Consider the following 21,425-nt stretch of genomic DNA (forward strand, 5'->3'; position numbering starts at 1 on the left):
TGGTGAGTTTGTGGCAAAGACCACAAAATGCCCAGAATCCTTCAATTGTACCAGGGAAGGATGAGGATCAATTCACACTGCTTTTGGCATCCAATCCAAAAGTGCTGAATGCCACACCCATGAAACTCATCCAGTCATAAAGAGGATAATCAAGAAAGCCCTCAAAGCTTATGGTCCACAGTGAAGGTGGCTGATATCAACTCAAACTGCCAAAGAATCTGCAAAGGGAAAAAAATTACCACCAGCAGGCTGATCATCTCACTAAGAAAGTGTTATAGCAGCCTGAACACCAACTTCTTGCAATTGAAATGGAAAGGGAATGGAAGAATGAAAGATTGGGTCTTTGAAGGCAGACGGAAAATTGACACCAATCAGATGCAGGATCGTACAAAGAAGAGCCTCACTCATAGGACACTGGGGAGCATAGAGCGTTACGATGGGAGGTTTCCAGATAAGGGTTTTCCAACATTAAGTTCATCCGGTTGGGACCTACTCTGAGATAAGGAGGGCAGTGCATGCCTCTACTGATCAACATGGTTAAGGTAAATTTTAGCAATCCAGCAGTGAAGAGGGACTATGGTGAGAGGATTCACATTAGGGCCTTCCAAGATATATTTCCTCGGTTGATCGGAGGTTGTGCTGAAATAAGGATGCTTGTCCATGCCCCAAGCATGAGGATTGGATCAAACAAATGTAATTCTCTTGCTATGAAGAGGGGCCATGGATGTTAAGGGAAAGTGAAGAAGAAACGCACAGTTAGCTCTCAAAGACCTCCCAAGACAAAAGTACAGTCTAGAAAGAAACAAATTCTTTCATGGCATTAACCTGTTGGGTCCAAATGCAATCTCTCTTAAAGTGCCTGACACTGATTTGCAGAATCAGTAATCTCAAATCCCCTAGGGAAGGAGAGCTGATAATCAGCTCCCAAGCAACCCTTGTCTTGATGAAATATCCATCTGTTTTGACCTCTAAATTGCCAATGGGGCATTTATTTCACTCAGACTCGAAGGAGAAAAATAAATCCAGCAAGAATTATGTGCCACATCATAATCATAGCAAGCAGAACCAGGCTGATAATCAACACCCACCAGCCAAAACACTAGTAAGTTGCCACAACACAATGTACCAGAACAACAAGATATGATATGATGCTCATACCAACATTAACTACCTAGATACACAAAAACATGTTTTGAGATCCCTAAACACTGGAGCAGGAGACTACTTGGATGCCAGGGGGTCAAAGCCTAATTCCTTAGCTGAAAGATACCGGTTAATAGCCTCTGTAATGAAGAAAAATAAATGGCAAAAGGACAGCTTTGACACACAGATTAACGTCAACATGCTTTGAATTGCTTTTGAATGCCTTACAGTGTCTCTAGTGCCAAGTTTATGATGTCAATTCATGTAGCCCTACATGATGGGACTTGAAGAGCATTATAATGCTATAGTGGACAAATCCAGGTGTCGTGGCAACCTTGCCATAGAGCTTGTATAGCCATAGATGGTGCAATAATGTCTAGTTTGACTACTTTGACTTTACACAAGGATTGAGGCATCGGACTTCTTCTTCAGGGTACTTATCATCAAGGTGCATCCAGTGTATAGTAACATGGGACAGGTTTAGGGAACAGGGATGGGAACAAGAATGGGACAAGAACAAGAATTCCCATCCATTGTCACCATGAGAGGGGCTCTAACATGGGGATCAAGATTGGAACAATATGGGTACAGATGGGACTGGAACTGGAAGTTCGAAAATGGTCATCCCATGTTACTATGATCCAATGGTGTGTGCACTGCTGTAGTGTCCATGTGGATCCTAGGTATTCTTGTTCCTTGCCCCCTCGCATGTGCTTGGGAAAGAGGGTATTGGAAGAGGCCATTTCACAGGTTCAGGAACACCAAAAGCTTAATTCATGGGTGGATTATTTTGAGCTTTGGTCTGCCTACTTCTCATAGGCCATCCCAACTTTTTTCTCTGAGGGGAGGGCATGTCACCATATTAGGCACTTGTAGTTGCAGATTCTTGGTGTGGAGAAAGGGAGCTTGTGGAGCGCATGAGCTAGCACTCAACCGCTCTACACTTCGATTCTCATAGTGGATACTTTTTCCCACATATTTGTCTTTCTTTTTCATGTTTACAATTTCTGTGTTGTCTCTTTCATTATTCCATTGCATCATCAACAACCCACCATAAAAAACATGCATGCCAACACACACACATGCATGACACAAAACCAAACTTGTCTTTGAGGAAAGTCTATGAATTTACAGAAAACAAGTACTAGAGATATTGATGGATTGCATTTTCAGAGAGAATCAAAGCAATGTGTTCAGCCATTCAGCAACTTGCCTTTTCAGGCAATGTTATCCAGCGCCAGAAGGGTAAGGAATGCAACTAGTGTTTCAACACCTTGAGCATAGCTGAGGGTAGAAGGGAAGCTACAAGCCAGTCCTTTTTGATGAGGCTCTTGACAAGATTGCAAAGTGAGCATCAGCAACACAATCTACCCAGAGGGAATGCAATGAGAATCAAAGCTCGCAAAAAATCTACTCTCTCAAGTATTCTTTCCCATATAATGTAAAACCTGAAGTCTGATCATGGGTGTATTCTTACCCATATAAGTAAAACCTAAAGTTTGATCATGGGAGGTTCCCTGCCTTGCAAGTGCTTGCCAGTTGCTTGAAATGTTTTCAGGCCACATTCTGCACTAAAACATCCCCTTTCTAGGATAAACTTTTATAGAGATCCACTTTTAAGGAAAGGAACAAGGTTGTCGCCATGATGAGATAGTCCTGTCGTCCCAGCCTATGAGTCCTTTTAAGCCCAAAAGGTCAAAAATTGAACAGGCTCTCCTCACTCTGGATTTCGGTTCAAGCACCTTGGCAGTCCCACTCTCGTGTGGCTTTGAAAGCTTTCAAGCACCTGGTGGGTGTCTGCAAAGCAAGAGCTCATGGAAACAGACCCCTTGATCATGCAGCAAAATTGATAAAGGGATAACATACAAATGACAAGCCCTAATTGAGACAACCTACATTTCAGCATCAAAGTTGTCAACACCGAGGTCTTCATCCCATATAAAAATGTACTCATACGGGGCCACGACATCAGGATGTAGAAACCGTTTTGCAAACCACCTGCCAAGAGTAAAGTGACTACTTCAGTTCACCAAACGAGTTGTTAGATTGATACAGGTTCAAACTAACATGACATGCTGAATTTTCTATCCCACTGATTTTGTATTCTAAAATCAATGAGCACAAAACTTTACTTTACAATTTTCATTATATCATGAGAAAATGTTCCAAGGATGAAGCACAATGCAAACCATTTTGACTGTTTTCTTGCACTAATATGTATGACTTGGCGAGCCCAATCGTATTGTTCCCATTCACTAGTGTGTCCATCATAGTGAAAGAGCACAATGGTCCAATTTTTTGAGAACTGCCATATTTAACAACTACTTAGACATAGTAATTGTAGATTGCTGGAGTATTCAGTTTGCATTGCCTTGTGTTGAAGTGACAAAAATATTAGAGGGTTACTTCAACAATGACAAAGTTTACTTTTTGGGTGATGGTGGAGCTTCAATTCTTCTAAAAACTAGAAGCTACAAGAAGTGCTTAAACCTTAGATATTGCGGTATTGATAATTTCTCTTTGTTCAAAGCCCACAGTAAAAGTAACCAAATATTTGGGCTTGAATGGAAGATCCTACAGACAAATGTTGTGTTCAAGAATAAATAAATTTAACAAGAGATTTGGACAATGTGAGATGGAATACAAATGTTTAGATGGTAGATCTTGATTAAAACTGAAATTTAATTGTGAGAATACTCCTTTTATCCCAAGAAGGGGAAATTATATTAGTCATCCTGAAGATAATTAGAAAACCTGTACAAGAATCTTGAATAAATGAAGCAACCATATAAATAAATATCATCCAAGCTGGCTGCACTTACAGAAGAATGTCCAATATGAAGAGTAAAAAATAAAAGGACTCACAGTCCAAAGTGTGAAACCATACATGAGGTGCCTACATGGAAGAATGTGCTTCAATCTCAAATGCCTAGAACAGCCTCTCACTTGCCACTCCTCGTGTGCTCTCAATTTCCATATGATCTAATAAACCTAAAGGGCAGTAGTTTGCAAACACAACCTAAGAAAAGTAAATCAGCAAACTGAATACTCACAAACAATGAAGCTAGAAAACCCCCACTCAGAAGTGATGATGCCAACCAGTCCCAAACCTTACCACCCCTTGCAGTATTTCTTTAACTGCACTGAAGAGCTTCAAACTTCAGGATACAAAAAGCTGGATGCTCCAACCGATTAGGACATGTCGGTATTTGTAGATAACCAAGTATGTTTGTTAGATCTGATAAAGCCCTGTAATTCCTTATCAATTTAGCAGCAAAACTGCACTGAAAAACATTGATTTAAGCTGCTACAAGTCCTTCCCAAATTATTCACTGATTTTTCAGTGCATGCTCTTCAAATTTAGTCCAGCTTTGCCCAAAGTGCATCTGCACATGGTTGCTCTCACCAACAATCACAACGACAAAGTGTCCCAAATGGACTCTAAAAGGTTAGACGTTTTCAATTTAAAACCCCAAGTTCTACAACAAAAAATCAGTCCCAAATTTTCCCTTGAATCCATAGTGCATGCTCTTCAAATCAGTCCAACTTTACCCTAATGCATCTACCCATGGTTGCTCTCACCACAACAATGACAGTTCACGCAACAAAACTATCCCAAACAGACTCTTAACAAGTGGCCACATGCAACACACAGCTGATCTCAGCACAAACAGTGATTGCATGTCCATAAAGAATTGAATGCATGTCAAATTACTGCTACACATCCACATGAATGTCAATTTCTGCATCAACCAACCCTGATTCGCCTAAATCAGTCAAAACCCACCCTGATCAAAGACTCTCATCAGCACTGATCAGCAAGTTTCTTTGCCAAAAGAAGAGACAGAAAGAGAAATCCAGCCCTGATCTGATCCAGGGCTGCAAAATTCAAATGCAATGTCAAGATGCTTCTCCAAATGATGGTGTTGCTTGTTTTAAACAGCATGATGCCATACCGCGCTCTCCCACTACCAGGAAGTGACAACTCAGCTCCAGAATGGGAGATCTCAGCCTTATTCCCAGCCGACTGTGGCTTCTCACAGCTTGCCATGCAACCATCGATGAGAGAGATGAAGATGAAAATGGAACTTCTACTTGCCCAAGCAGCATGCAAAGATCCCATTCTGATTTGATCGTGCTAGAATATTCTTGGGATGCCAAAAATTTCAAATGGCTGTGGCATAAATCTAACTTCGCTGTTAGATTAATGCCACATGAGGAGGCGCAGTGTCATGTTATCCTGTCAGAACTGTTAACAAACATGTTTGTCTTTGTACTCTTCTATGTCCATCTCTTGGTTGTGAACCTCCGCTACACTCTGGTGAGGACATCTAGAGCTCTAACACACTATCAATCTTGGAGATGGTTTTATTGAGAGACCTCGATATTTGGATGTCTACATGCCACATGAGATGCAGGTAGCGATTGGTGGCCATCTCAGTGTTTCATCTCATCAGCTCAAGATTCAGGCAAGGAGAGCAGTACATATTCCCCAAGCCAAGTAGATCTGCAAACTACGCCAAGAGGAGATGGAGAGTGAGGAAACTACATATGCAGTGGAGAGTGAGGAGACTACGTATGCAGATGCAAAGCCTGCAATACGGTCCAGACCAAATACCCCACACTCTTCAACGAGGACACCTCTCTCAAAGCAATCATGGAGTCACTAGACCAGTGCTGCTTAGGTCAGTTCCTAGTTGAGATTCGGAGGCTCTACACCATTTCTACAAGCTAGTACTACATAGAAGGGAGAAAGGCAGTCACAGCTCACTGATTTCTTCCAGACTGTGACTGTTGAGAATAGCAAATGATACTTGCCCATAGAGGCTAGATGTATGCCCTGAAGAGGCTAGAAGATACAAATAATGTATGTTCTAAGAAGACATGTTCAGAATCCCATATGCAAAGTGAGGAGAGTGGAGAAGCTGGAAAGCTCTAAAGACATGTACTTGGTTCACTTTTCAATGCAATGCTATTGTACTTTGTACTTAGAGTCTGTAATCCTATCCACTCAAGATTGTGTTTATGAGTCCAAGCTAATCTATCTTGGAACCTACTTCACTTGAGTGAATTAGGTTCATGTCTCTTGCTTATGAGTTCAAGCCTCCATAGCTAAACTGTGTCTAATCATCAATCTTCATGTCTCTTGCTTATGAGTTCAAGCCTCCATAGCTAAACTATGTTCAAGATCCATGTTTCTCAACATGGTATCAAAGCAATGGTCAGCTCAATTTAGCTCTTCTCCCTACTCCTCCAACTTCTCATAACTCAACTCCAACTCAGGACTAGTGTATGAGTTCATCTCCTACTTCATTCTCGCACATCTCTTCTTGCCACCATAGCCAACCTGCACCCACTTACCTTGGAGCCCCTGGATCTCTCAGTACATGCAACATCTCACTGAGATCTTTTTTGCAAACTTCTTCTCTTGTTCCTGGAGCTTCTCTCTAGCACCTCAATTGCTGACATTGGTGTGCTATATCTCCAGCATTATGGAAATTCATCAAATCTGTCCAGACTGCGCCTGACAAGCTATCATACAACTGTGCGACCTGCACACGCTGCAATCTGACTCAGGACCATAGGGTTTTTAAAGCCTGGTATATAAGCCTTCTCTCCATCAAATCTTTCGTCAGTTGATTGCGTGTGCGTGCTGCTACAGACAAAACAACAGTCGAGTACAGAAACCCTAATACAAGGCAGCCATAGCTTGTATAGTTCAAGCTCATCTTACACTTCAGTCTCTCACTTTCTCCAACTAATTCAAGTTGCTGCTACTCTAATCTGAGTTCTAGCTCAGTCCACAGCACTCCAAATCAGTAAGGGGAGAAGATCATTGAGCAACATCTAGCTCAACAAGGAGATTCAATATCAATAGTATCTCTTGATGCTCAATCAGTGTCTCTTGGCACTTGTGTATTTGGCTCACTCATGAACAAGCTATTCACTGTTTTACCTCAGCTGCTCAAAAGCTCATTCTCAGCACTTGTAATGATTTAAAGCCGTATTGATCAAATCCATTTGTAAGTCTCAATTTCTTTGTAAAAGGATAGACACTGCTCAAGTGTTCTCGTGGTAATATCTCCTTCTAAGATAACTGAATTGGAGCAGATAGCAAAGTTTAATGGTGAAGGCTTTCACGCCTGGAAGGAGAAAACCATATATCCTCTCATGAGGAAACACCTCTGGGATCTCTTTGAGAAAGATAATGCAGATGACAAGAAAGAAGATACTAAAGAGGAAGATGCTACAGAAGACCAGCCTAAAACAAAGGCATAGAAAAAGATAAATAACAAAGCTCTAGGTATTATTGCCTAGGGTCTATCAGATGATGTATTACACCACATCTCTGGCATCAGGGATGCAAAGAAGGCATGGGAAGAACTTGACAGGATCTTTGGTACACAAGCAAAGAACTCAAAGGTAAAATTACTCATGCAGTTTTATAAGTTGGATGTTAAAGATGATTCGTCTATGACTGTACACATCAATAAGTTCAAGAGCCTTAAAACTCAGCTTGCAACTCTTAAAAAGAACATTGATGAGGATGAGACAATCGCAATGCTACATGCAAGTGTTAATCATGAACCATATGAGAACCTTGTTTCAACACTAAGTAATGTTTCTAATCTCTCACTCAAAGACATTGAGCACTCACTGCTTGATGGAGAAAGTAAATTTAAAAGCAAGGATGTAAAAGAAACCAGCTCAAGGGATAACCTCTTGTACACCAAGAGTACTTATGCAGCAAAAGGACGTGGTCGAGGATCCACGAAAAGAGAGCACAACAAGTGCAAGAAGATCACCACCAAAGCCACTTTATGCATGAAGAAGAAGAAGAAGATGCTTCCGCTACCATCAACAAATCTGACAAACTGTTTTGAAGAATATTTCATTGTATCTTTCCCATAGTGGATCTTTTCTTTCCCGTAATGGATCTTGTTTCCCATAGTGGATGTAAAAGCCCTTACCAAGATGTAAAGTTTCAAGCCTTAACTTGACTAGACTGCCAAAGTGCTAATCTCCATATAGGAGAGACAAAAGCCAGCAAGGGTAGAGACTCATCATTTGAGGAGGGGTGTTGAGAATAGCAAATGATACTTGCCCATAGAGGCTAGATGTATGCCCTGAAGAGGCTAGAAGATAGACAAATAATGTATGTTCTAAGAAGAGATGTTCAAAATCCCATATGCACAGTGAGGAGAGTGGAGAAGCTAGAAAGCTATAAAGACATATACTTGGTTCAATTTTCAATGCAATGCTGTTGTACTTTGTACTTAAGAGTCTGTAATCTTATCTACTCAAGATTGTGTTTATGAGTCCAAGCTAATCTATCTTGGAACCTAATTCACTTGAGTGAAAGTCTATATCTAATCATCAATCTTCGTGTCTCTTGCTTATGAGTTCAACCCTCCATAGCTAAACTGTATTCAAGATCCATGTTTCTCAACAGTGACCACACACAAAGTACCTGCACAGAGGGGTCACAATCCAAAGAGCCAAGTAGATTAGAGCAGCACGCCGACCACAAAGGCATAATGCACAGTATTATGCTTAAAAGGATGATATGCACAATTCGAAGCAACAAAAGAAAATTCATTAGACTAACCATGAGATGTAAAAGTATCACCTAATCTTCTTCTATTATCACCTCTTTTGCATTTACATACTGGTATGAGTTTGGAACTTCATGATTACTTGTACCCATTACCTGAAATGATTGACATTGGATAGCTCATATTTCCCAACTCAGTTTGTCCTCTTTTAGTTGGGGACTTGTGATCCATACTAGCACCAACATGGATCTCCGATTGATGTGCAAGATCATCCGGGTTGTAGACTTGGTCAATGGACTCATATGTTGAAGGTGTTATATGAGGTGGAATAAGAACGTCCAAGTTTGTTCCATGTTAAGCTTTCCCAAATCTAATCCTCAGGAGCAACTTGTACTCCTCACGAGTAAACATGTAGGTTCTAGTTTCAGAGTAATAATCATTCACAAGTGAGGTCGTGGGCTTTGAGGGAGGCAACTCAGAATACCAATCCCTTTCGACCATTGTCATAGCCTATGAGGGAAAATGCTTTGGTAACAATAAAGAAGACATCTCACAAGGTGTTCTTGGTGGAAAATGGCAGCCAGCTATGGAGAGAGAGAGGAGAGACAATGACAGCAAGAGAGTGAGCTGAAGCAAAAAGAGTAGAGTGTACTTGCTAGAATGAAAAATGAAAGTACAACTTATGTTTAGGTCAAGGGTTGACTTAACCAACCTTCCACCAACTAACTAGAGTTAGGTTTATTTTACTCATAGAGCCTAGTGTCACTACTTTAAGTTTCTAAGACACTAGGTGTACGCACCTTACATTGGCACTTTAATAAGTATCCACACTACACAAATTACATTGGGCGCTGCCCATAGAATCGGCAAATTCTAACACCCCCCTGTAGTGCCAATGTGATGAAGTACAACGATGATCAATCACCAAAGGATAACAAGTTTAAGGACTTTTGAAAAGCCTCAAACTTCTCGCATGGTAGTGCCTTGGTGAAAATCTCTACAACATTTTTCTGTGTGGGTACATACATCAAGCTGATCTCTCCTGCATAGCATCTCTCTCTAACATAATGGTAATGTACCTTTGTGTTTCGTGCGAGCATGAAACACAAGATGTCATGCTATTGCAATAGCACTCTGACTATCAGAAAGAATGGGTGGACCCTCCAATGGTAAATGTAGATCAGCCAACAATTTGCGCAACCATACACATTCCACTATTGCCGTGAAGGCTGCCCTGTACTCAACCTCACAAGACGAGGTAGCCACTATAGGCTGTTTCTTACTTAGCCATGAAATGCATGAACGGCCTAAAAAGAAACAGTGTCCACTAGTAGACTACTTTGTGTCTGCATCACGAGCCCCATCTGAATCATTGTAAGCTTGTAAGTGCAAGTCTCCCCCCCAAGAAATAATAATGCATGTGACTGAGTACCTTGCAAATATTTGAAGATCCGCTTAACAACTTGCCAATGTATGGTCCGTGGGCTATGCATATACCTGCTCACCTGAGATACTGCATACTAAATGTCAGGGCATGTGTTGCAAAGATAAATAAGACAGCCAACAACCTGGCTGTAAATTGCAACATCAAGCATCTCTTCACCAAGATGCATAAACAGGTTTAAGCCTGGCTCCATAGGAGTGCACATAGGTTTGCAATCTTGCATACTAAACCTATGTAACAGCTTATCCACGTATTGTGACTGTGACATGATGATACCATGCTGATTTTGGGTGAATTGAATCCCCAAATAATAGTGTAGGCAGCCCATATCTGAAATAGGAAATGCATGTTTTAATTCAACCTTAAATCTGCAATTTTTTCTTCTATAGGTCCGGTGAGCAACATGTCATCTACATAAAGAATGATAATCAACAAGTGCCCCCCCCCCCCCTCATTCTTAATGTATAGAGTGCGAGCAGTTGGACTATTTTTGAATCCTTTGCTAGCCAAATAAGCATCAATTTGGGAGTACCATACACAAGGAGCTTGTTTGAGACCATAAAGAGAGCTTTATGCAACTTGCATACCATGTGCTCTTTTCCTTTAACCACAAACCCTTGAAGTTGTGACACATAAACATCCTCATGCAAATCCCCATTCAAGAATGTTGTCTTAATGTCCAACTGATGTACTTTCCAGCCATAATTTTCAGCCATAGCAATCACACATCTCACCATACTCATACGGGATGTAGAAGCAAAAGTTTCTTCATAATCTATGCCCTTCTTCTGTGCATAGCTATTTGCTACCAACCATGCCTTATACCTGTCAATTGTACCATCAGCCTTGCGTTTGAGTTTAAAAACCCATTTTGTGCCAATGGCCTTCTTGCCAAGTGGTAAATCCACAAGATCCCATGTAGAGTTAGTGGCAATAGAGTCTAACTCATCTTGCATGGCCTGCATCCAATGTACAACTTGCTGAGCTTCGTCCAAGGAAGTAGGCTCATCATCATCCAATAGTAAGCTCATAAACACAATGCTTATCACAATCATCTACTTCCGTAAAATCAATCAAATGTGTCTCCCCTTGCATCATTTGCTGCATTTCTAGCAGCCCTTCTAATGCCTCGAGGTATAGAAGCATCCATTTTACTCTACTGGAGAGTCTGTAACAGCAATCTTGGGACTGTTTTGACTGGATTTACAGCAGCCCTTTCATGCTGTAATGCTTTTTCCACTACATGTGGCAAACCATCATTGATACCCTACTGTTCGGGAGCATATGGTGCAGCAACAGCTTGTTGTAAGTCTGTCCTGCCATTTACAGCAGGCACGGACTCTAGAGTAAGTGGCAAAAGTCCCTCAAAGACATCTCCGCATTTTGCATAGCGGGCGAAAGAGTAGTGACTGCTAAAGCATCATGAGATTGTCTGTCATATGTATCCAACAAAAATAGATCCTTATGCAGGGTACCAGACTGCCTAAAAAGAGTAGTGACTACTAAAGCATCATGAGATTGTCTATCATATGTATCCAACAAAAATAGACCCTTATGCAGGGTACCAGACAGCCTAAGTGCATAATCCATCTCTCTGTCTCTAACAATGCATTTGTCATCCTCAAAGATGACTTGAAAGCCATGCTTATTAAAAGCAAAGATAGACAACAAGTTCTTTGTAATGCCAAGTACAAACAAGACATCTAGAAGCATGAAATCACAACCATTTGCAGTAGTAATAGTGACTATTCCAATGCCACATACATCATAACTGTTGTTGTTCACACATGTAGCACGCTTCCCAGCAAGGGTTGAATGCAAAGAGGTAAACAAACCCTTCACGGAAGTGATGTGCTTTAACACTCCACTATCAAAATACCATATTTGCTATGTTTCAGCAGCATTAAATGCTGAATCAGCCATTGAAGAATCATAACTGCATGTGAGAAATGCATAGTCCTCCTCTACAAAGTTGACTGAAGCATCATCATCAGTAGATTTGCTAGCTGATGTTTCTTGGACAGCCAAACCGGAGTTCTTTTTCTTCTCTTTGGTCAATCTCTTTCTGCATTCATCGATATAGTACCCGGGCTTCTTGCAATAATGGCATTTCCCCTTCTTTTTAGTCTTTTGTGTCTTGGACAACCTTATTTGATGGCTATCTAGCATCACCCTTTCGTTGATTTTTTACATTTTGCTTGACTTTTCCTTTGCCTTTGAACTTGGAAAGCATAGCCACATCACCTAAGCACAATGCCACAATCTTCGGAGTTTGTTCCTCTTACAGCAAGTGGCCTTCCAACTCCACAAATGTAAGGGGTTGCTGCCCCCCCTCAAAGACAACATCAAAGAGGTGTGGAAACCAAGATATAACTCTAGAAGAGAGTTCAGTGTGATGTTTACCAATTCAGCATCCTGAATAACCTCATCAACATTGAGTAGCTGCTCACACAAATCCTGTATGTGAGTAAGGTGCTCTATCATGCTATCACCTTCATCCATGGTCACATTGGCCAACTCTCTACGGAGATAGGATATCCTGGCCTCATTGCATGCTGCAAACATACACTCAAGTACATCCCATGCTGATTTTGAGATCTTATAAGACCGAATGTGTGGAATAATTGCCCTTTTCACTGACAAGGCAATCAAAGAAAGTGCATGTGCATCTTTTCAGTCCCAATTCCTCTGATCCTCGATAGAAGGGAGAGGAGCGGCAGCAATAGTAGCAGCACCAATACCACCACCACCAGCACTAGCAACCTGTCCTCGAGCGTTACACTGAGGTGTCTGAGGTGCAAGACCTCCTGGTCACTGCAAATCACCTGTAACATAGTCCCATAAGTCCTTCGCCACAAGAAGGTTACAGACCATAAAACTCCACAGTGGGTAGTTTGAGCCATCAAGTTTGTCCTCCTGAGTGAGGACACCAAGGATGTTGCCTGATCATTATTCCCCTGACGTGCCATGCTGTCAATGATAGACAAAAATCTGCATCCGAATACTTCAATACTGAAGTATAGAGTATACTCCTCATAGTACCAAAATCCCCCACAGGATTAAGGAACAAGTACCAAACTGTCACTCGAATGCCAAAGTGTGCACAATGCCACCCAAATCAGCACTCGGCCAATAAATTACAGCACTATGCTATTGTACCACACCCACCTTGAAATGTGTGGCTACAAAAGTACAAAATACAACAACTTAATGCTGATTCTTACCAAAATTTACTGAATTTTCCCAAAATTATATGCCCAATCTAACTATAATAGCAATTAAATGTTGTTGTACTACTTGTTGCTTGCCTTCGAGTGCGTGTTGAGCAAAAGCCCCAAATTTCTTTCTAAAATTTCAAAGAAATTGAAGAAATTTGTACCTTACAGCTGGAATTTCTGCAAAAATGCCACCTCGGGATGCATGTCAACAGTGAACAACATCTGAAATTTGCCTCGTAATACGTACCGGATCCAAAAAACTGAAAAGCCCCAAATTTTATTAAGCCAATGTGGAAGAAATTGCGCAATGTCTATGAGTTTGGTAGTAACAATTTCCGCAAAGGGCCTCCAAACGGGCAAAAGCCCCAAATTTTTTGTGGGAATGTCCAAGAAATTAAGAAATTTCTTCGAATTGGTTGTCAATTCAAACTCCAGGAGCAAAATTTAGCAAAAGCCCCAAATTTTTGGGTAGTACGAGCTGAGATTCGAGAAGAGATGGCTGAAATAGACTAGAAATTTCAGAAATTTCGATAAAACCCCAAATCTGAAAATTAGGGTTTCTACACTTTTTAGGGTTTTCAAAAATTGGCGGCAGGACTAAGAAAATGGCTGAGAAAATGGCGGGCAAAGCTGAAAACAGCAACAGCTCTTCCAAAACAGCAGCTCGTCGGGCTGCATGTGGGACTGCGCATTGAACTGCGTGCAAGGCTACACACAGGCTGAAAACAACAGATCTAGAGCAAATGGACAGATCTGGAGTAGATGGACAGATCTGGAATAAACAAGAGACGACTCAGCTACAGCTCCTCCTCCACTTCAGCAGCACCTCACAGCAACTGAAAACTCTTCCTCGAGCTGAGAACCAAGCTGGCAGTAGTAGAACCTTGGGTAGGATGGCATCGACTGACAGTCACTGAACGGAATCCGCGCATGCGAGCTGCTCTGATACCAAATGTTGGAAAATGGCAGTCAGCTATGGAGAGAGAGAGGAGAGACAATGACAGCAAGAGAGTGAGCTGAAGCAAAAAAAGTAGTGTGTGAATGAAAGATAGAGTGAAAGTACAACTTATGTTTAGGTCAAGGGTTGACCTAACCAGCCTTCCACCAACTAACCAGAGTTAGGTTTATTTTACTCTAGAGACTAGTGTCACTACTTTAAGTTTTTAAGACACTAGGTGTACACACCTTACATTGACACTTTAATAAGTGTCCACACCACACAAATTACATTGGGCGCTGCCAATAGAATCGGCAAATTCTAACAGTTCTTGTGTTTTGGAAGGCTTGACTTTGTTCTTCACAAGGGGAGAGGATCTTTCGCTCTTAAGAGCACCTTTGCTCTAATACCATGTTAAGAAATGATATGGCAAAAACAGAAATGCATGAGTGTACGACAACACAAATCTGTAGAATGGTGAATGTGAATGAATGTATAATGAGTATGAAGATGTTGCAATCACGAGGCCTCAAACCTTCATGTCTCTAGGACCGCAGCAAATGTGACTGAAGGAGTGGGTGTTGGAGTGTGTCTTACTCGAACGGATCTTGAAATGAAGCAACAACTATTTGCAAATCTCTGACAAAAATGGCAGCAATGTAGACAACAGATCATGCTGGAAATGCAGATCCTCCAAGAGAGTGATGATGTGAACAACTAGATGGGTCAAGATGGAAGGCAACCAGCAGGGCAGCCTATGTGCAGCCCAAATGCAAATGCAGGAGGTGAAACAAGCCTGCAGCCAGCAAACACATGTGGCAGATTATGCCATGGATGCTGCCTGAGGCTGACTGGATGCTGGGTGGTCTGCAAGGACTGCAAAACACAGGGTAGTAAGTCAAGGATGAAGCAACCCTTCTCTTCAAAGTTCATCATGGAGAGAGGGTCATGCTACTTGGTTGGATCTTTCCTTGATAGATGAAATTGACATGTTCCAATCTTCCATCAGATCTCTTGATAGCCTCAGATCCATAAGAGAACCTTGAAACCTTCACAGGAGGTTGCTCACAACTTTTGAGTTCCTCTTCTGTGAGTTGTTCCTCTCTAGTGTTCCATTCTCTTTGCTTCTTTGCCCTTTAGCCACACCCAAGATCTGAGAGGGGGTGTAAGCAAATATGTTAATCTCTGTCTTCTTCTATGTTCATCTCCTAGTTGTAAGGCTTCTGCATTCCTCTCTGGTTGTAAGACTCTACAAAAAGTCTAGTGAGGACATTTAGAGTTGTGACACATTGTGTATATATCAATGCTTTGTTTGTGATAATCACCTTCATCACAGCCATATCATGCGGACATTAGGGTTTCTCAATAGATATGTCCATGGTCTTCTCAATTCTGATACCTTTCTCTCCTACAACAAGTAACATGGTTCTCTACAGCCAATGTGGCACTCCATAACAATCATCTCTGTTTTTTTGTCTCTTTAAAAAATCAAGATAGACACGTTTACACTTGGGCACAATTTTCTAGCCAGAGCAAACATTTTCTGGCTAGGTCAGCAAGCTTATTAGGCATGCAGCCACTTTGTGGGCACTCCGCCATATTTACTACATCTTGGCCAGCCTTTAAACCTGATCAGACAAATCCATCATTAGTCCCTAATTTATAGGGCCTTCCTCCTCCTTGCTTAGCATTGTGATCAGTCTCTTCTCTTACAATGTTACAGTCGTGTTTTTTCAGCCATAATCATCATCTTCACTCTCCTCTTTGCTCAATCAGATCTTCTCTCCCACCTTTGCAGTCTAATGGCCTCACTAACATGGCCAGTCTACACATGTAGGGGCTGATTGTATGCAGCCTGCTTTGCGCTTTAAGATCAAAGTTTGTTTCCTTTCATCATTAATGTGTTCTTCTTCTCTCACTCTCTCTGTGTTTGTTTTATCCTATACTACATACTCACAAAAACATGGTCATGTTTATAGTCGAATAGGATGTCTTGAAATGCTCTTTCTAGCCATCTAATTTCCATCCCCAAATTCCCATCTAGAAGGAGCTTTCCTAGTGTCACTTCATGTCCTCCAAACCTGTGAGAATTAAACATTCTAAGGTCATGCCCATCCCCTGCATTATTACTAATGCAATATCATGCCCATCATATCCAAAGTTACTCAAGAGAAAATTCACATGCTGGTCACATTTTCCAAGAGCATTAATGATCTCTATCCAAACACAAGCAAGTGTCTTAGAGATCAAGGTGTATTACCAATCTATAGCCTCACCACATCTCGCTATCTAGATGGACTAGGCTCCGATGCTAGATATGAGCTCTTACACTACATGCTAATTGGCCCAAGGTGTAAAATGAGATGCCCCCGTTGGAATCCTCATTATTCACATATCAATCCTCAATCCGTAGCCAAGACCACTACTATCAAAATCATAGTGCGCTCTATCCCTTTTTCTTGACACCTTGAAACTCTAATCTAATACCCCCTACCTCAACCAAGTTTAATGCCTATTGCCAACCTCATATGTGCCATCAGTCAAAGCAATAGTGTCACCTTCCTAGGCCTAAAACTCTCTAATCTCCTCCCTATCTATACCAACACAATGAAGCTACTAGGATGGCCATGATCCTATTTGAATCCTCCTCCCTTAGGCAGGTCATGTATTGGGCAAAGAAGTGTCTAGGGACCTCTCCAAGCAAGAATCATTCCCAAATCCACTCTCCTAAAGCCTGTGCAAGGGTCTCAATCCCCCCAAGGCAAAAGTAACCAAATTTGGGTCAATATTCAAATCCCTGACTACCAATTGGCAACAGCTAAGTGTATCCAGCTCTACGAAGTGTCCATCTCTCTCCTCTAATCATCAAGAATTCCCTCATGAACTAGCTACTTCATCCATGTTCCTCCTCTGAGCCCTTGGAGTTTTTTCCTCTAATATATCCTATGGGAGGTTCACAAAGCAAAGCACCCTTAGGTTGTGCTTGCAACCTCTAACATGAAACTTCTCCACAAGATATATGGGACCTCTATCTTGGCATCTGTTTAGAGACATCAAGTGCCTTTGAAAGCAGCCATGTACAAAATCACTTGGTCATAAATTGAAAGGAGACAAGTGTTCTAATTCAACATAATGAATCAAAAGATAGTAGGGACACCCACAAGGAACAAAGCACAAGCCTCTTAAATTGTTGTCATGGAAGTCCATGCCACAAGTTGAGCACTCTATTGTTGAAATAATTAGTGTAGGAAACTCTGTGGTGACATTTAGGACCAAAGAGTGATAATGACGCCAAGTCATAAGAATGACTTACACATGTAAGACAATCTAAATCACTTATACTCTGAAAAAATTCTTCACCATTTTTTCACCTCATCCTTAATTGATTCAAAAATGGGAGAATACATCTTGCAAATCCATTCACTAAGGTACATGACACAACCCTTACAAAGAAGAAGCTGCCCAATCCTCTCTTCAATACACAAAAAGGCATTCTAAAGAGAAAAGTTGACTGATCTTCAAGCCCTAATAATCATTGCCTTAAAACTTTCCCCTATTGCCCTGATTGGGCTATCATTATTGCCTAACCAAATGTAAGTTTCAAATAAGATGCTTCACTTGTACAACACAGGGTGTGGAAACAGCCCAACATAACATGATGTGCCAAAAGGTTGCTAATAGAATTTGGTCAGCCAAGTCCCCTCTCACTATCAAATTATGCTGTAATATAGGATCTTCTACCTCCCTCAATAAAAGTGGGCCAACAAATACTCTAAAGTGATATCAATCCTGACATGACAAAATAAAATTCTCAGAGGTTCTGCAGAAAACCGTTGCTTACAAGGTCTCTAGCCAGGCTGTTATGTTTCATAAACCCAAAAACCATATGACTTATGCTAATTGATGAGGGCACCTAAAGCTACACAAAAGATCTCCATCACTGCAACAAAAGCTCTAAAGTTGCCTTCATCCCTACTCCTATACATATCATGTCACCTGCAAACTCTGCATCCACAAGCTCATCTTGATCAAAGATGGGAATTTAGATAGTATGCTTCTCTTGGAAAAATGTCCTTTCAATTGTTCCATTTTACCTCTTATAAACACAAGGAAAAGGATTAAATATTGCACATTATTCCATATATGAAAGACAACAAAAAAAAAGGTCACAAATTCAATAGTACAGTCATGCCCCCTATTTTCCTCTTCTTTCTCTTGACTGGAGTCGGTCTAAGGAGTGGGGGACCCATCTCTGATGTGCTTTTCTCTCATACCTCCAAGGATATCTTGGAGTCTGTTGAGTTGAAGAACTTTTGAAAGGCTCTTTGTTTCCATTTAGTCATTCCTCATATGAATAATCTTTTTTCTTGACAATGAAGTAAACCATTCTGAGAAAACTACTTTTTCCTTTGCTTTACCTTGAAGGAATCGTTGTTTGAACAAATACTTTGCTCATTATCCTCAAGTTGTTCCCTCATTCCCCAGCTCTAAAGAAGAGGGTCATGGTGGCTCTTTATCCAGGAATATTTGCTAGGAGAAAAGGTTTTCTAAGATACAACACAAATGTCTGCAAGTGCATGATCTGTGCAGGCTAAGCATGCACACACACGCACAAGAATGTTTTAGCTCTGAGATTACTGTATATGGCTAAATGCAAAACAGAAAATTAACCTAAGACTGTGAGGTTGAGAAGAAGCAAATGATCTCATAGACTAACATAACAAAATCACACAACTTCAAGCAGTTTTCAAGGACATAAAAGTTTTGCTAAGTTACAATGTGTATAAGGAGAAGTCAGAAGGCTATACAATCAAGACCAAGCACTTACACATATGCACAAGAAAATACAAACTCTAAGATAACTGCACACAACAACTTACTAACTCTAAGTTTGATGCAGTAAGACTGTACACAGGAAAGGAGATCATGCTGAGAACTGTGTGAAACAGAGTAGAAAGTATACAATCATGTATGAGCATTGACAGTTTTCAGTTGATTTACAGTAAATCATGCAGCTTGAATATTTGGCAATAAGCAAAAATTTTCTAAGTCCAGATTCTTGTTTTGCACCAGCAGTGAGCTTTCAAATCATTACATCAGAATCGTGCTTGGGAGGAAATAGCAAACCTCTTCAGGCTTGCCCCACAACCTTCGCATGTAAAGATCCGACTCTGAAGCCACTATCTTGGAGGGTAGAAGTTCTGCACCACGTGAGTAATTCTGATATATGACCTGTAGAAGAGGAAAAGCACTGGGCAATCAGCCAACTTACACAAGATCAACTGCAATGTGACAAATGGTATATCTAATAAACTAATTTTCAAGATGCCCAAAAAGTGGAAAATGCAGCAGTTTCCTACATTATAAAACATGATCCAGAGAATGGAATTGAAAGGACTGAATTTATGCTTGAAAACAAAGTTACTCGTAGCTAACATTTTGTGCAACCTATGCAATTTAACCCCAGAATGAAGTCAAGCTTAAGGCCCCATTGCATCCTGAGGACTTAGAGATGTGGGCTCTCTCGGATCATCTCATGAGCTATCTGAAATAGGAGGAGGTAACAAAGAGACAATCTTTGCCACGGTCACTCTAGGTGATTGGAAAAAGTCAGCCGGAGATGTGAAGCTATATTTCCACCTCCTCCTTGGTTTTTCCAAATGAGATTTTCCTTTCTCCTTGATGCAAAGATGGACTTCATAAATCTAGAAAAGACGTTGTGAACAGAAAAAAGATGGACACACAGGTAGAAAAACAACTGTAAGAAAATCATGCATAAGCTCACTATTTATATCCAAGTGTATGTTTCCTTTATTTCTGCAGGTTGAAATGGTACAAACCACTGGACGTGAGCAGCTAGAGTTGTAATTCTTGAGAGAATCCACTTGAGCTGTGGCTGAAATAGGGGAACTTGTGATGCCATTCTGTACACCTTGATAAACAAGCACTTCAATCAAGTGATATATTATAACAACTTGCAATCCAAAACAGTAGCGTTACTGTTATAGCCATGCAATTCCAATCTAAAACAGTAGCATTCCTGTATATGGCCATGCAATGAAAGATTAGGAACAAATACATCATTGATTTCATTCATCCGTGCCGAGCTTAATACAGCTAAACAATCAGGACATGAACTGAAATATGCACTGATTTATTCCGAGAGCGTTACTCTCTCTTAGATTGTATAGGGTAAAGACAATACTCTCATAGATGTTATCCCGATGTAGATGCCAAGCGACATTGAAACAAGAGCTGTGAAGAAAAGCTTCATCACTTCATTGGATTTCTTATAAACGCTGTTGCCAAAACAAGTTCAACATCAGATGGATAGAGCTTGCTGATATGAATAAAGCTGATTGTACCAGCAATAGACCATGTGCAAAGGGGATGAGTACCAGAAATTGATTCTCCCAGACTTCTTGTCTTTCCAAATCATTTTCCTCACATACTCACCCCTCGTGAAGGTGCAGGACGATTCTGCGAGGCCTCCATCTCGGCTGTCAATGGCAGCCAACCTGAGATGGCGGCACCATATAGGGGCTGCTGTGCCTGCCTAGTATTCGTCTCGAGTGGAGAATATAACGATGGCGAGAAAACTCCGTTAACCGTTTCCATTTTCCCATACCTTCCTAGATGTTTTAACACCATAAAGTTTCAAATGTGGAGAGAGAGAATGTTCAACCGAAAAGACCATATCTCGGGGAGGGGAGTATGGGGAAGGCCCAAGGGGAGAAACATGGCATACCAAGAGGACTACAAGCATTTAAATATTTGAAATATTGAATATACATGGAGGTGTAAGACTGCCATGTGGCACCCCCTTCCCGTGTAAGTGAAAGAGTAATGGGAAACGTTAGACAGAGGGTGGTGAGCATTCCAACCAACAGCAAAAGGCAAGGAGGAATGAAGAAGCCATGGATGTAGACTGTCTTGCAGAGCTGCTAAGAGTGATGCAATCAACACGGAATAAGTCGAGAGAGAGTTGTGTGGAGAACTTAAAGCGTTCTCTGACAAGAGGAAGAACTAGATACAAGACCTTAAGAAGGTGTTCAAGGTGCCTATCGTGCTCTCAATCTAGGAGTTCAAACAAAGATTCGTTGATTTTTCTACTTTTTGGACAAGCT

General features: G+C 41.0%; 1 protein-coding gene across 3 annotated transcripts in view; it reads right to left on the bottom strand.

Annotated features, from left to right (window-relative positions):
* Nucleotides 1–20,972, bottom strand: part of LOC148025564 (uncharacterized) — a 42,262-nt gene extending 21,290 nt beyond the window's left edge. The window contains exons 1-7 of one of the 3 annotated variants that reach the window (XM_087692787.1): nt 20,755–20,972; nt 20,504–20,597; nt 20,139–20,222; nt 19,426–19,530; nt 3,634–3,717; nt 3,333–3,448; nt 3,040–3,141 (exon numbers count right to left, since the gene is read on the bottom strand). In XM_087692787.1, coding sequence (XP_087548913.1) covers nt 3,040–3,141; nt 3,333–3,448; nt 3,634–3,717; nt 19,426–19,530; nt 20,139–20,222; nt 20,504–20,572 — 560 coding nt within the window. In that variant the 5' untranslated portion in view covers nt 20,573–20,597; nt 20,755–20,972. Of the gene's footprint in view, nt 1–3,039; nt 3,142–3,332; nt 3,449–3,633; nt 3,718–19,425; nt 19,531–20,138; nt 20,223–20,503; nt 20,598–20,696 lie in introns of all 3 variants that reach the window. The other 2 variants (XM_087692786.1, XM_087692789.1) reach the window with 2 other exon arrangements.
* Nucleotides 20,973–21,425: the final 453 nt, after the last annotated feature.

The sequence above is a fragment of the Lygodium microphyllum genome, chromosome 14 (assembly GCF_053477565.2).
Source record: "Lygodium microphyllum isolate KBCC chromosome 14, Lygodium_microphyllum_v1.1.10, whole genome shotgun sequence".
Taxonomy (NCBI): domain Eukaryota; kingdom Viridiplantae; phylum Streptophyta; class Polypodiopsida; order Schizaeales; family Lygodiaceae; genus Lygodium; species Lygodium microphyllum.